Genomic DNA, 16,747 nt, shown 5'->3' with positions numbered 1-16,747 from the left:
AAAAGACCTCAGTCTCACCGATGAAAATCCTACGCAGGCAGCCACTTCGCCAACTTCGAAGAGAACATTTCTTCAATGAGGGCCGGAAGATGCATAGCTCTGCTATTAATTTTTATCTAAGAGTAACTAAAGATTCCACAGCAGCTCCATAATTGTATTCTCCACTCAGTCCCATATCTCCCACGTCAAATGCGCTGCGTTAGCACACTGCCAAAAAAGCTCCCTTCGATTACAGCTGCTGTTCAAGTGAGAAACTGTCCTCCATTAGGATAAACGGTGTATTTTAACAGACCTGAGTACAGAGAGAAGCTGGCTTTAAACTGTTCCCTCAACTGCACTGGGTACAATCCCGCTCATTCCCATTTCAAACTTGGAGTCTCTCTTTTGTCTAAACTCTAATCTATTTAGGCATTTTCTGTAAACAAACATTAAGTTGAATTATTTACAGTCAGCATTCCACCCATGCCTGATAGAGCTGCTTGGGGGGGGGAGGCGGAAAAGGCGTGAGGACGCAGGGGCGGCTCTAGACAGCATCCTTCTCCTCCCCCCCACCCCCCAGGCCTCCCCACCCCCAACTCCTTCCAAGAACTGAGCCTGAACGCTGCTGGAGGCAGGGGGCATCTGGGCACCTGTGTGAGGAGTCCCTCCAGCCCCAGGCTTTCTGCTTCCGGGACGGAAATTCAGTAGGTCTGGGAACCAGCAGGAACAGAGAGTTTTAAAAGTCCACAGCAATTCAGAGTCCAGGCCTAAGGTACCAAGATACCGAGAAGACGAAGAGATTCCCACCACAAAACACCCTGCTGTGAAGAAAAGACATGGTTGTCGTTTATGAGAAAATGACTGAGAAACAAAGGCCCTAACTTCTCTCTATGGTTGACACTTAAAAGTGCTTATTACGTCACAAAAATCAGAGCCCCCCCCCACCAAAAAAAACCCCCTAGTCTCTTCCAGTAACTTCCTCTTGAGTTTGAGGAAATCACTAAGGAAACTGCTTCCTAACGGAAACTGGCTAACCCCTTCCGTTACTACAAAATTATTATGGTGGTTTCATATAACTAAAGCTGAAATTGATATATTGGCCATTTCAAATAAATGAAAACCTTGCAGAAAGTCTGTAATTCAAGCGTGTTAAGTGACACACAGTCAATGATCTCCTAACAGCAAGCAGCCAGTATACTCTCCTTAGCCAGGCACAGACTGAAAATGCATCACCCTTGCCTCGGGCTACTTGTGAGGAGACAGGCACTGAAATTCCAAGAAGTCTGGTTGAATTTTAGTCAACTTTTCACGAAAAGAGCAAAAGGAATAATCACAACTTTGAAAGGTAAGGGGAAAGGAACAGCTCTACATTATTAAAACCCTGATTGTTCAACATGTTGGGAAAACAGACCACACTCTGGCCGGCGGTGGGTTCTGAGCGGGCAAAGGCACGCATTAGTCCCTTAATGACTGAAACAAATCTCTGATGAAAAGCTTTCTCATGCAAAAGTAAGTTTTTGTTTATTTAAAGTGTTTATTTATTTTTTGTGTATTTAACCTTAAAAAAAAAAAAATCACTCAGGGTCAACAGGAGGCTGGCAGTGCCACGCACTGGTATGTGGCTGCTCTGGGCTGTGTATACTGGGTCCGAGGGAGGGATCTGCCGTTTCTGGATTAGAGAATTCCTTCCAAATAGCTGACGATTACCTCTTTAAACCTACGGACGCCGACATTTCTAAGTACCCTGTCCCCCTTCCCCAACTGGGAAAACAGGCTAGTCGTTCTTGGGGTTCCAAGAGGGACCCTATGGACACAGACAGCTGGCATCATCAGCTCTGGCACGGGGCTCTCCTCGCGCTGGAGTCCCGGCCCACCTGCTCCTCAGTGTCCTGCTTCCTGCCCTAAGCCGGTGCCTCTGCCACACGGGAAGTTTACCTGATGGTATGTGCCGGCATCCGCCTCCCATCTGACCACAGCCTGGGCAGATGCTGCCTCCAAGTCTTGGCCTCTCGGGGTGTCATGCGGTGAAAGCCGCCCCAGGGCTGAACCTCCCTCGCTGTCAGCCTCACCGCCACCCCACTTCCGCGCTCTCCTCAGTCCCTCTGCCTCATGTCAGTCCCAGATCAAGGTGACCTCAAAACTGCCTCTCAAATCTGGTTCCTCTTTTCCACTCGCCCCCCACCCCCCACAAGCCTAGTGCGCCCCCTCTTGAGCCTCCCCTCTGCTTTGATTAGAGCAACGGCCTCCCACTGGCTGTTCTGACACAGGCACAGCCTTCTTGCTCTTAAAAATAATCGAATCTGATCCGATCACTCACCTGATGAAAAATGACCACTGGCTCCCAAATGCCTAAGGAATAAAGTCCAAATTCCTTAACAGAAGGTATGAGACTTAAAATTTGATCCCAACTTCCTCAGAATCCCTTTTTCCAGCTCCCCACCCATCAGCAAACACCCTATAGTCCAACCTTTATGGAAGGAGAAAAGAGAAAAGAAAACTATAAAGAATGTGAGAAACTGGACATCTGTCAGGCTTTCCCCCTCAAACCAGTACAGTGATGGGCAGTTCTTTTTTTCCTTTTCAACTGCTTAAGTGTGCCTTGAAAAGAAGGAAAAATTAGATGCAATGGCTCCTTTTCCTTGAATTATTACGAGTGAAAACGTTACCAATTACGGCCTCGTTCTCTCATGTTTATTTCATTTCTTTTAGGCATTCCCAGAGACCCTGTCTCCATACAGGTTGGCTTCAGCAATACTGAAATACTGTTCTCACTTGCGACTCTCTTGACTAAGCTCTTTAGCTTGTTGAGAAGTCATCACTCACTGGTGCTCACTCCCCTGCTATCATCTGAATTCATCATCCAATGAAAAATGCCTCTTCAGATGCTCAAAGCACCTGTACCTACAGACTAGGCTGGTCCCACGGATGAAACAGGGTCTTCACTACACTTGCTTCATGACATTTTAAAATCAAAGCTAAGGTTCTTCTATTTTTCCAAAGCACATTCCTCCTGAGAACCATATTTTCTATGAACATTCTCACATCATCATTTTCCCAACCTTAAGACTTTCTAATTTTATGAGCTAACATCTGTGCTACCTGCAACACATACTCAAATAATTTTTCAAATAGTTTCTCTTGTTTCTATATGAACTATTTGGTGGGCTGATTCATTCGAAGAACCAAATCTCTACTGAATTTGACATTCAATACTTTATCCCAATTTTCCATATTTTGGCTAAGAATCAGTCTTTTCTTAAGCTTTCTCACTTCTACTGACAATGCTCCTTTTCATAGCCTGCCTCAAGAAAATATAAAATAAAAAATAAAAGTAAACCAAGTCCCCTACACTGATTTGACAAGATCTGTGACGTGATACAACAGGGAAGAGAGAAAACAATGGGCATTACTGAGAAGTGGGTAATGGGTGACAAGCTTCTGCCCATAAGCTCTGCAACAAGAGGGATTTAAACAAGAGAAAAAAGTAAAGCGTCGAATTTGTGAATGCCACTGTATAATGTTTTCATCTTCGTTAAAGTGACATGTGTCCTTTGTACAAGAGACCTGGCCTCACATGATGAGAGAGATGCAAGATTATTATTAACAAAATATCAAACCATATATAGGTAACCGAAGACACAGCTTGCTTTTCAGAGATGAAAATACTTGGAAAAATAATTGCCCTAAGTGCTGGTGAAGGCTTTTCTGAATTACAAATATTAGCTATTATCTCTCCTGAAATGAGCCCATCAAGTATCTTTTTGTTTTACTTAGCAGTGCCCAAGCTCAGCTCCAAGGAATAAAGTATAGTAATTAATGACTCAAATGTAATTTAATATATCAGTGTGACATCTTTTAAAATACTTACAAGTCATTTCAAAGTCCCTTTCCTTACAAATGATCTTTAAAAAGCAATTACACCTCTTCTGCCCTAAGGAAGGCTTTCTAACCTTAGTTCCCAAGTACTTTACTCCAGAAATAATGACTATACACAACAAAAATAGGAGAGAAAAAGATGGGGGGGGGGAACCTAAGGGCAACAATATTGTCCAAGTCAGCAGGATCAGAGGATTAAAAATGTCTTAATAAACAGCTCATGCTATGAAGGCAGTTTTTGGAAAATATCAAAAAGTACTCCAATCCAGGCACAAATAGCCTCAAAGATGATCATGGTTTTAAATAAAAAAAGCAGACTTTAAACAGCTGAAGTTGTAGTTCACAAAGCTAGTAAATGTAAAAACATAACGTGAAACGAATCAGTGTAGATGCACGGTGCACAGACAGATGTCACCCTTAAAACAGACTGATAACTCAGAGAGATGTGACCTGTACGGAAATGAATTCGTAATTCTAGTTATCAAATTAAAAAACAAAAACCAACAGACTAGTCAAAGCTTTGAAAAAGCATTCTTTAAAATAAACTTTTAATAAATTTTCTTATTTTCTAAGAAACAATGCTAAACACACATGTGCCAGAGCATGAACCTAAAGACCCAAAGACACTCAAAGAAACAGCGATGATGGATGACAGAGACTGTTTCTAAAGAAGATGCAAACCCAGAGAAACAGAGGTGCCTCTATCTTCTTTACATGGACGTTTTTCCTCTTTATAAGGCTAAAATTTTAATAAGCATGCTTATAAGTATTTTTTAAATATTTCACTTCAAAACATTAAAAGTGTCTATTATCAAATATTTAAAAGCTTATTGTTTGTACAATACTTCATAAGCAAGGTAAGACCACCACCAATAACTCCATTAAAACAATAGGAAACTACGATAAGAGTAACCTTTTTGCTTTTAAAATAAAAAGAAGGCTTCCAAATAAACTTCAGACATGCATTCATCTCCAATTCTTACAGAAAACCCATGAAAATTAAAATAAAGGTATAAAAGTTACATACAAGGAAATAATACTGACAAGAAAATAACAGTAGACAATATGTCAACACATTTTGAGGGGGTGAAAACTAGATAAGTAGTAGCAACCAATTAACAGAGAAAAAATAAGCTGATGTTTAAATGAAAAACAGTGGCGCCCTGCTCAGGAACTGGAGGCCGTAGGCAGAAGTAGGGGTAAAGGATGGAATAAAAACAGAAGACTGGCTCACAGTCTGTAGGAGAAGCCCTTCAACCCTGGGGTCTCCTTCCAGCTTACAGAGGCAGGCGACTTCCCTAAAATGCGCAGGGAGCTCACTCCCTGAAGTCATGAAGCCCGAGAGGTTCTGGACTCTGGAACCCTGGTTAACACAGACGGCTTGTGTTGAAGACGTCTAACGACTGCAGGCCAGAGCCCAAGACGGGTCCTCTATTCTGCTCCAAGGATGCTGGCGGCAAGTTCTTACCCAACATGCAGGCGGTAGACTGTTTACTGTCTTCTCTAGAAAAGACAGAAGGTACCCGAAGAAAGGCCTACAGAAACTGACATTTAGACATTCCATGACCAAAGAATCAACTCTCTTGATTCTTCTACAGCTGAGCGCACCAACCAGCAAACTGGGCTCCCTCTGGAATGTTCAATCTACTCTCGAGTTCTTGACTCTTAAACATGAATGGACAGTAAGGATCACCATGTACTAAGGAAAATCTCCAACAGCAAGTCCGAGGCCAAAACAAACAGCACAAATGAGCTCAGAAGAGATTAAAACAACGCAGAGGAAAAGAAAAGTTTAAGATGCCTGAAATTAATTACCCAAAGAGAACAGACAGTGCGCTCATGAAATAACAACAGGCCCCCAAGAAAAAAATAAAAGAACAAAAATTTTTTTCTTCAAAATTAAAAAATATAAAGTCATATATTTTAAAAATTAAATGTAATTTTAGAAATCAAATTCTAGAAATCAAAGAGCTTCTCCAGAAAGGAGTCAGGGAGACAGAAAATTAGAGGGAAAAAATTACAAAAGTAAAAGGATTGATCCAGATCTAATAACCAATTAGCAAAAATTGCAGAAAAAGACAGAAAAAAAAGGACAAACATAATCAAAGATAGTAAATCAAATAAACAGTGGGTCTAGAAGTGAGGAATGCAAACTTCTCAGTGGGTTGATGGAGCCACCACGGGTCCAGAACAAGGAACAGGCCACCGAGGGCATTTCACTGCAAAGTTTCAGGACAGCAGAGATAAAGGGACAACCCAAAAGGTTCCAAAGACTAAAGAATCAGAAATGAGGACAGCACCGGACCTCTTGCTGGCAAGAAAGAAGACAATTAAACAGTAACTTCAAATTTCTGAGGGAAAATGATTTCTAACATGCATGTCTGTATTGTATTAGTTTGCCACGGCTGCCCTAATTTCACTTCCACCAACTGGGGGGCTTAACTCAAGAGCAATTGATTCTTTCCCGGTTCACAACCCGGCAAGGCCCCCCTTCCTGAGGCTGCGCCTCCTGTTGGCTGTCGGCCTCCTTTGAGTCACGGCTGTCACCCCACCTCTGCCTCTGGTAAATGTCACCTCATCAAAATGAGGAAGAAAGCTAAGAGAAAAGGAGACATTTAGCCCAGGAAACAGAGGCTACTGCGTAGGAAAGAGGCAAAGGGAATTCCCGGAATGGTGATAAAGTCAAAAAAAAAAAAAAAAAAAAAAAAAAGACAGCGCATACATACCAGGTTTAAAAAAAAAACAAAAAAATCAGTCTAGATTGTAGCAGGGTGACCATGAAGAAAAGAGTACTCAGAAGGGTTTAGCAGTTCTTTTGAAGAGCGCAGATGGTGCATAAAACTAAGCAAATGGAAAAAAAACGCAACTGAAAAACAAAAACTGTAAAAAATTAATATTATCGTACACTACTTTGCTCAGCAGTGATCAACGTTTACACGGAATACTGGTTTAGCCAAACACATGACTCTGCTGCATCAGAAGGCACAAGTATGAGATGCTGAAGTGAAGGAAGGGTAAGAACGCAGTTCTCTATCTTCCATGATACCTAATATTGATGACAAAGTGACAAAATACTATTTAAAAGGGAGGTAAAGAGTAGATCAACAGCTCTTTGACCTTGGAGGGGACAAAACAAGGGGTGTCGGTGGGGAAGGGCCCTGGCTTTTTTCTTTAGCTGTAGTTCACTTTTGAAACTGCGCTCCTATTGCTTTGAAAAGGACATTTAGGAGTTCCTGTCATGGCCTAGCAGAAACACATCCGACTAGGAACCATAAGGTTGAGGGTTCCATTCCTGGCCTCGCTCGGTGGGTTAAGGATCTGGCATTGCCGTGAGTTGTGGTGTAGGTCGCAGATGCAGCTCGGGCCCTGCATTGCTGTGGCTGTGGTGTAGGCCGGCAGTTATAGCTCCGATTTGACCCCTAGCCTGGGAACCTCCACATGCTGTGGGTGTGGATTTAAAAAGCCAAAGAAAAGAAAAAAGAAAAGAACATTTAAAAAAAATTAATGCAGAAAAAAAGAAAAGCTTCTGAGGAAAGTAACTTGTTCAGGGCAGTAACACAGTTAAGAAACATTTGTCACAATATCAAAGTTTCTTAAATCTGGCAGGAGTATGCAAATTCTTGAAATGGGTTCTTAAAAATATACTCCCACGTCAAGTGTTCCTATGGAGTCAAAAGCCAACCAACCAACTAACCAACCACACACACACACCACCCAAAGCACTCTTTAGGGTATGCGGACTTTAAAGGATCCACCCTCTGTGCTGGATTATTACAACCGGCTTTGCTTACTATATAAAACTACTGGCTCTTTTTTGTTTTTGAACGTTAATGTCACAAGCACGGATAACCAGTATAACCGAGTAAAGGGGTTAAAGATATAATGAAGGCATTTCCAGACTGGTATCCTGACAGACGGCTGCCAGTGAATCCAACTTCTATGTCGATGGACTCTACTTTTAAAGCTTTCACAGCATTAGGAATATGACACGAAAAGCCTGTATTCTAAATACCATAAAGCCCGGAAAACAGACAATGAACAACTTCTATAAAAGCTCTCCTGTCAGACTGCATGAAGAAAGAAGCCTCTCTTAGAAAATTCGTAGCAGCAAGGGATAAGGACAAGGTGGAATAAGAGAAAAAAAGGGAAATCTTATCCTCTACTCAATCAAAATCCTCCTTTATCCAGTTCATGAATGTATGACTCCTTTCTGAACAGGGTTCTGGCACCCCAAATCTATTCCCACCTTGGCCCTCCCTCCTTCTCTTCAATTGCCTTAAAAGTCCACCTATTTCAAGTAACCCATAGAGACTTACTAATCTAGTCCTAAATGAAAAATAATGATTACTATCAAATTCCCCTCACAAATAGGGATAACCACTGAATTTACAGTCTTATTATAACCTAGTTTAACAGATGGAAACAGTCTAGACATACAGGCTGAGAATCTGCATGCTGTCGTGTTAACCTTGTTTATTATCTACTTAATGTGTCCACCTGAATTGTAAGACTTTAAAAGAGAGAAGGATAGCACTTTGGACAAAGAGGTAGATGTTTTCCAAAAATATAAAATCAAAATGAAAATACCTTTGAAAGAAAGAAATGTGCCAGGATTATCACTGGTGTGGGGTAGATAGTTCTAGAAACAAATCACTTTCCAGCAAAGCCACTTTGGTTTAAACCTCAAGGTCAAGCAGTTTTTGACCTTGTGGCAGATTAAGACCCCTCCTGTGATCACTGAAGTACAAAAAAAGAGGGTCAAGGGCGAAAGAGCAAATGGTAACAAAGAAAACACAACAGTGCCATTGAAAGAACCCTTCCTCTATTTTTAATAACTCATGAAAAAAATAATCCCCAAACAAAACAAATGCCTCTATTGAAAGTTACTTTGAAGCCAACGAGGAAAAGGGGGGAGGTGCTTTTCCATCTCCCCATTCGCTCTCTTCATCCAATGCTGCTGGATCTTTCTCCAGTCCTCACAGGAAAACACAGCTCCAGCGAGAACCCAGCCTGTCTACCATTACTTCCGGCAAACACTTTAAAATGGCAGCACCACATTTACATAAACAGACAGAATCTGAACCCTTTGATATTCGAGAGAGAGTATAAACAGCTTAGAAAAACGTTTGTCAAAATTAGGTAAAATGGCAACCTAATCAAGAACTTGAAAAACACTTCAACCCTAGGCTAGCATGAAATTCTTAGATGCTCTTCTTGCCAGAGTTTCTATTACTTCCCCAAAATACAAACATAAAACTTATGACAGAAACTCTCGTTTCCTGATTGAAGTATTCTTTGTTGGCAACAGAAACCAAGCCATCAGAGACAACTATGTACTTTGCTTTAATGTAAACAACAAAAACCACGGCCCTTTTGAGAGCTACCTCACGTTTCAAAACCTGATACATTAAAAAGAAAGCTATTGGGGTTCAAAGGTTAAAGGGCCAGAGAAGCAAAGTTTCATGCCAAAGATCCTGACAAGGATTTATGTGCATCTGCCAACCAGCCAAGTATCATCAAAGCTGCCTCAGCACAAGGATGCATTCTCACCATATTTCCCAAAGCTCCAATTCTTCATTTACGAAATTACACACCATCAACTATTACCGCTGAGGGTAACAGTCTCAACTGAAGCTGTATCCCTCGCTCAGGCCTCAATTCTACACAATGTACAAAATGCAGAATTTCAGATACAACAGAGTCTGCTCTGTCTCTAAAAACTTTACCTCAATCTACTGGTTCCTGGGTCCTAACAGCTAGGCCATGACATCTCTAATTGGCACTTCTATGCTGAATAAATCTTCATAATGACTTATATTAGGCAGTGAGCATGGAGAAATTTTAATAAAATCTGGAAAACAAAAAAAAAAATTCCTCCGGTATGCTTTTTCATCTCAAACTCTAGGAGCTTGAGTCAGATGCACTGAATCCTACAGCAAAGTCTTACCTGTTTGGCCTTTGAGTTCTTCCCGGTGGAACTTTTCTCATTTGGGGCGCCATCCACCCCTCTCAGAACACTGATGAAATCTTTCTTGGAGACGGCTGACAGCAACTTAGCATGCTTTCTAATAGAGCCACCTGCTTCTTTAACCTTCTCATCAACATTCTTCTGATGCTTCTGAACAGCATTAAATAACTGCACCACACCCCTAGAGAATATAAGTGACCAGAACAATATAGTCAGCTAATAATTACACTGGAATACAAACTCGGAGGAGAGGAATGATGCATTTTTACTGCTCAGAAAAGAGGCAAGCACGAACAGGCACGCAAGTGAAAAGTGCTGAATAAATGCAAAAAGTGAATACATTTCAAAGAACGAAAATAAATTCCAAAATAGAAAATAAATATCAGTAGTTTACTTGATATTTTTTTCCGCTTGGGTCTTTCTAAATTAACTTTTGTACAATCAGAACTAAGAATCAGAACTAAGCTGTTTTAACATGAGTATCTACTTCTCAAAATACACTCATGTACTGGCTGAAGGAAACGGCATATGGGCACAGCCTTTATGTATAGGTAGCTCTCTCCCTCCAGGAAAGATTTTCTGGCTCTCAGTGTCATCTGTAAATGGGGAAAGAACAATACTCAAGAAACTTAAAAGGTATTCAGCTATATTATCTGCAACTCTTATAACAGAAAATTTATTGTAGTTTTGTCATGGCTCAACAGAAACAAATCTGACTAGCCTCCATGAAGACAAGGGTTCAATCCCTGGCCTCACTCAGTGGGTTAAGGATCCGGCATTACCGTGAGCTGTGGTGTAAGTCACAGACGTGGCTTGGATCCCATGTTGCTGTGGCTGTGGTGTAGGCTGGTGGCTACAGCTCTGATTCAACCCCTAGCCTGGGAACCTCTATATGCCTCGGGTTCGGCCATAAAAAGACCAAAAGAAAAGAAAGAAAATGTATTAAAATACTGTGTTACACAGTTAAGCTCACTGAAAGAGAAATTCTGAAGACGAAGACCAGTCACGCCTGTTAAAAGTGACCATGAGCCACACGCAGCTGGGGAAATGCGTGAAACACGGACAGTACCAACTGCAACGTGCGCCAAGTTTAAAACCACGCTGGACTTTGAAGACTTGGTATGAAAAAGAGAATTTCAAAATCTCATTAGTAATTGTTTTATATTGATTACATGTTGACGTAATCTGAATCTATTAAATTTGTTGAAATGAATTTCACTTTTTGTTTTTACTTTCTCCAGTGTGGCTCTAAGAAAATTTCACCTCACACAGGGGCTCACGTACATCTCCCTACCAGAGAGCCCTGACTCGCAGCATTCACACCGCTCCAGCTTTAGGACTCTATGATCTCCTGGCCTTCCTGCTGCAACAGGCATCAGCAGAGGCAATCCGCCACAGGCCCCGAGCCCCCCTGCACGTCCCTGCTGGGTCTTTGAGGACGCAGGGCCCTGACTGCTCCGTAGCCAGGCCATTTCTCAGGGCTGTGTGTGCAGTACGCAACCTTGAGAGATGAGGTCATGTCTCCCCCAGACAAAGAGCAGACTTGTTACCATTCACCATAAAAGCAATGCGTTACAGGAGGTACAGAGGCCTCTCCTGCAATACAACCCACTGCACGCACAGGCCCCCTCTAGGGTACCTGTGCTGCCCCCATGGGCCACTGAGAACCAGGGGGACGGTGAAGTCTGGCTGCTGCTTCTGCCATGAGTAACAAAGTCCTTTGTCTCTGACCCAGAAGTCTCTTGTTTTCTGCCAGCATCCAAGAAACCTTAACAAGCTTGCTTACTCATTTATAAGGAGGGTTAAATTCCATAGCCTTTGCAGCAGAGCTGGGACCAAGGCGAGGAAAGCGAGATGCCCAGGGTACCCCATCGCAGGAGGCACTGACTCTGGCACCAGTCCTGCACTCTTCTAAGTTCTGCATAGATATTTATTCATTTAATTCTCAGGGAAACCCTAGAGGGTAGGTATAATATTCTCCTGTTTTTAGGGACACATAAACTGAGACAGAGAGAACTTAAGTAAACGCCCAGGGACACATGGCTGGGTCAGTGCCGAGAGAGGTTAGCAGTCCTGCTCTACCACTCACACTCCCACCTACCCGGCCTCACTGTCACCATGTAACACCAGACAGGTTGTGGCTGTGGGTAACTAGAAGGTTAAAGGTAATTCCACTAATATAACTGCTATTTCCTTTAAGCAGCACCTCAAATGGTCTCTCCTCTGTGGCGCCTTCCCCAGATCCCCGACACAACCTCCATCGTATGTTCCCAACTCCCAGGGAATGCCTTTCTTCTCAAAGAGACCACAACTCCTACAGAAAAGCGAGCAAGGATCACGCAGCAACCACTGGAGTCTATTTATCTTGATCTTTGGACACAGAGGGCATCAAATCAATGTTTGGTGCCAATGCTACAAAGTACAGAGTAAAAGGGCGGCATGAAGCTGTGATAATGTGAAATTTCTTATGCTATAAAGATGGTGCAAGGTAACAAAAATAATCATCTGGTGCCATGAATTTCGACAAGCATCATAAGAGAAACACAGTGAGAGGTCTGATGACGCTGTTCTTGTGACTATAAAATACAAAATGATCTGAAATGGGTTCATACCAAATATACACTTAGCACATCACATTCTTGCCCCTGAGACTCCAAAATCTGCGGCTGAATTCAGCATTAAACAGGCAGGCTTAGAGGGAAATCTCTCAGCTCTGAGAAGTGAGAGCTTAAGAATCAAATCTAGTCAGGAACAGATCACTACAAAGCTTTAGTTACTCATTTGTTGGAGGGCAAAAGCACCATCTTACCTCGTTGCAATTCTCTGAAGATTGCGCTCTGGTTCTTTGTCTTGGACAACATCTGGCTTTACTCTGCACATCATTTCCCACTCCCGCTTCTTATCAAGCTGTGTTATAAATATTGTTACGTGAAAGAGTATTAGGCATTTTTGAAAGTGCAGCCTACTTTGATATGATACTCTGTGAAAGGACAAAGGTAATAAATCATTCTGGCTTAGTTTGTCACGGGGACTTTCAGAAACCCACACTTTTAGGGGATCGGCTCTGGGAGCCTGTGGTTAGCACTCAGCGTGTCATGTGAGAGGCACAGAGTTTCCGGCAGGCTCTCTGACAGCAGGGGCCTGGCGAGCCGCCAGCACGCAGAGCAGGCAGGACCAGGACAGACAGGGTGTGAGGGAGCCGCGAGGACCTGCTGCCCCCATCACCAGAGCGCCAGAGGCAGGGCAGCAGGACTCCAAACTACCCTCTTCCTTAACCACAGGTTTACACACTGTTCCTCTGTATTTTTAGAAACTGACTTCCTCGGCAGTCAAAATTAAGAATGTCTATCAGTTTTTAAAAGATCAGCATCATACTCAGATATACTCCGTTAATGCAGTGACTATTTTTCTTTTCCCTCATAACACATCTGATCAATACCCTTGCCATACATGGTGTATCAGTCACAAACCACAGCACACGGATTCTTTGCTGTAATGCAGCAAGAGAGGGGGGTCAGGAAATAAGAAAATCCCAGAGACCACATCATCTAATTCAAAATTGTTTTCAGGGAGTACCGTGGTCTCAGGTTCTTGACTTCATACACTGCTTCTCCAGGCCCCCTGCTCAGGCCAGCATATCACCAAATATCAAATATGCTAAACATGATGAATTAGTCACCAAGAAGCCACTGAGCATCAAAACCATTAATAAGAACGAGTGGGGAGAGAGTCTCCTTTTCTCCCTTCTTTTCTCCATTCATCTCAGTTCTCAGTTTGTATTAATGAAAATGTCTAATCGCATGAAAACTAAATCTTTGCTCTTGCTATTAGGATCACTCTGATTCCTTTCTAAAAGAACAGACTCTTCCCCAGATCAGATAATTTATTATAACGATGATGATATTCCTGATCAAATTATGTCAGAAATAGAAAATCTTACTTTTAAGGTTACAGCAGTCAATTCTTAATGATCTATTATACTCAAGGGAGAAAACGCATGCGTGATCCCCAAATATCTCTTAACTTCAAAATGTATTTTTATACTTAGTATTAGAAACAAATAATCAGTATGCTCGTAGCCAATAATATTTAACACTGGGGAACAATGATAATTTACAAAGACGCTCCCAGAAATAGCTGCTAAGAGCGGCTGTGTCATGTTTCTGGTACCAACACGCGTGCCTTCCTGCAGGATGTGTGCAGCATCGTTTCTGGCACTCAGCGCCCTCGCCTACAGCAGAGGGAGAGACTTCTTTCTGTTGGCTTCAAAATGGTGTTCCCTCCCTGGAACACTGAGACTAGAGGTCATTAAGGATTCCGATTATTTGTAAGGCCCCTTCTAGCAGTTGCCAGATAAAAAAACATTCAAATTTGCAGTTAAGAAGCTCTCAGTAAGACTGAGAGACAAAATTTATCTCAGATAAAGTACAATGAGAATATCGAATTAATAACAGAATACATTCTATTTTCAAGAGCAGCACTTGAGATGCTCCATCTCCCTAGAGCCTTTCTTACAGAGCAACCAGTGTGCCAGGAACAAAGAAAACATTCATCTTCAACAAGGTAAGGGGACGATGAGCGTTAGAGGAGGTCAATGCAAATTCTAATCCATTTTTCTTTCACTGTTACCTATAAAGTACTTCTTGGGAATCAGTATTTTTATACTGTCAGTATGACAGAAAGTCATTTTTCTTTCATTAAAAAACAGCACCGATTTCAAACATTTTAGATATAGAACTACTTCATCGAGGGATATAAAACCTCTTACCATTGCTTTATCTTTGTAGTACACAACAGCACACTTGCGTCCAACTTTCAGCCTTTAATTAGCAGACTGGCCTAGTCCAACTTCTGCCATCAGTGGCTTAACAAAAAGTTGTAACCAATTCAGATTTATCTAGCAGTGAAAATTTGTTTTCAGACCTGCAACTAACCCCTGATAGTGACATCTTCACAGATCTATATTATAAAATAGGTTTCACACCAAAACTAACATGATTCTATTAGCTCAGAATAAATAAAGTTAATATCTAGACAGTTAAGCTGAATAAAACATTCAGATCCAGGAGTCATGGCCACATGTACAACTACCTGATTATAAAAGGATCCATTTCCTCAGATTTTACATTTCTATTGCTTTTGCTTAGACAAGTAAGAAGTGAGCGTGATCAATGGAATGATTGAGACTGGGTTATCCACCCCAACATCAAAGGCAAGTTACCGACTGGAATGTTAATCGGACAAACACTGCAAGGGACACCTGGGTACAGACAAGAACCAGACTAGACAGTCTACTCTACAGAACAACTGGGAGGACATACCTGCTTTCTTTTCTCTAGTCTCTCTTGCTTTAACCTTTCTTTTTCCTTTTCCAGTTCTTTGTTTTTGACCAGAATGGTGGGTTTGCTTTTAGGAATTTTCTTGTTAAGGACTTTAGCCATGGCATCTGCCCAGCCCGCACTGGTTCCGACACCAGCTTCTGCAGCATCTTCACTGTCACTGTCACAAGGTTCAGCTTCATCTTCGTTGTCAGCTTCTACTGCTTCATCATCAGAAGAAAAGCGATTATCTCCTGATCCACAGCTTCCTACAGAACCTAAGAGGGGACACAGATTAGACTTCAACACTGGAGGCGGGGCTCAGCAGGGCCAACGCAGGGCCCCGGGCTCCCTTCCTAAAGCCAGCTGTTCTCCATCCGTGTCCAGTCTAGGAAGAGGGGACTTTCCCGAGTACCACAGCTGCAGTGATATGAGTGTGGCAGGCCCTCTGTTTTACTGCCATCCATCCCAAAGACCTGGCCCAGCCACATGGACAGGGGCGGCTGCAGTGGCTTCAGCACCCAGAACCCAGGGAACGAAATAAACCCAACAGCCCCACCACACCCTGCTGTCAAGGGGGTGACAGATGCTGACATGGGGCCAGTGCAGGGTATATTCAAATCTTTGGCTTTAATTGTGTCCTTAAACTACTTGAAGAGACTAATAAGATTATTTTTAAAACAACCAACAACACAAAACTTTGATCTATCAAGAAAATAGTATGTTTCCAAGGTACCAAGAAGCAGAGTAAGTTCTCTGAGGGCTTTGGCCCACATGTTTAAGATTCTGAATTTGTGTGCAGAAAAATCTGAAAACCAACCTCTTCTTATAGAATTTGCACAGAACATTAATAAGTTGGGTGTTTTAACATTTTTGAGAAAACAATCGAAAGATGTGTGGTGTGCCCAAGATCTGACTGCACTGCTCTGTGACACAGGAAATACCAAGTACTGAGCTGAGGATTCGCATACTGCTGAATCTTACCATGCAGACCCACCAAAAAGCAGCAAATACAAGTTACCAGCAAACCACTTCGTCATGTGAGATTCAAAAGGCTGGGGTCAGAGGATGCGCCAAAACAACAATTCAGGTGGTGGCCCTGCTTGAAAATCACCTTGTCAAGAAGCTCTGGGTCCCTTTCAGTTCTGCAGCCTTGCTTAACGTCTCAAGTTCATTCTGCTTTACCAACAGCACAGTCTGTGCTGTGCAACTATATGATCCAGAGCCCTGAGAAGAGCTTCTGCTCTGTTCATCAGAAATCTATGGAACTTATTAGGAAATACTTCAAAAGAGAAAACCATCTAACAGCTTAGTAACATGGAATAGGTCTTAACACCCAGAAGAAAGGAGACCAAAAAAGGCCGAGAAGTTTCCAAAGAGGAGGACAACTCAGTGATAAGCCAACAACTGCTGCTGAGCAGCAACATCTTTGAGTAATAAATGCACGTTCTTTGGTCAACCCCAGAACCAGCTGACTCCCCAAGATTAAGACAGAAAATGCCATTACCTTCAACTTTTTTCTATCAAAGTAGTTCTACTAAATAACACTATTAGTAATTTAAGCAAAATTTTACATGCTGACTTGTATTAAGATAAAATACTGTTT

At 42.1% G+C, this 16,747-nt stretch overlaps 1 protein-coding gene across 4 annotated transcripts in view; it reads right to left on the bottom strand.

The window, feature by feature from the left end:
- The window catches only part of RRP15 (ribosomal RNA processing 15 homolog), a 42,346-nt gene that overhangs the window by 15,148 nt on the left and 10,451 nt on the right, over window positions 1-16,747 (bottom strand). For 3 of the 4 annotated variants that reach the window (XM_005653761.3, XM_013978068.2, XM_005653760.3), the window contains exons 2-4: window positions 15,145-15,419; window positions 12,633-12,730; window positions 9,803-10,004 (exon numbers count right to left, since the gene is read on the bottom strand). In XM_005653761.3, the coding sequence (XP_005653818.1) occupies window positions 9,803-10,004; window positions 12,633-12,730; window positions 15,145-15,419 (575 nt within the window). Of the gene's footprint in view, window positions 1-7,285; window positions 9,707-9,802; window positions 10,005-12,632; window positions 12,731-15,144; window positions 15,420-16,747 lie in introns of those variants that run through there. The other variant, XM_021064300.1, reaches the window with a different exon arrangement.

Source organism: Sus scrofa, chromosome 10 (genome assembly GCF_000003025.6).
Source record: "Sus scrofa isolate TJ Tabasco breed Duroc chromosome 10, Sscrofa11.1, whole genome shotgun sequence".
Classification (NCBI taxonomy): Eukaryota; Metazoa; Chordata; class Mammalia; order Artiodactyla; family Suidae; genus Sus; species Sus scrofa.
The sequence above is the reverse complement of the archived record's forward strand: the minus strand, read 5'-3'. Positions and strand labels throughout refer to the sequence as shown.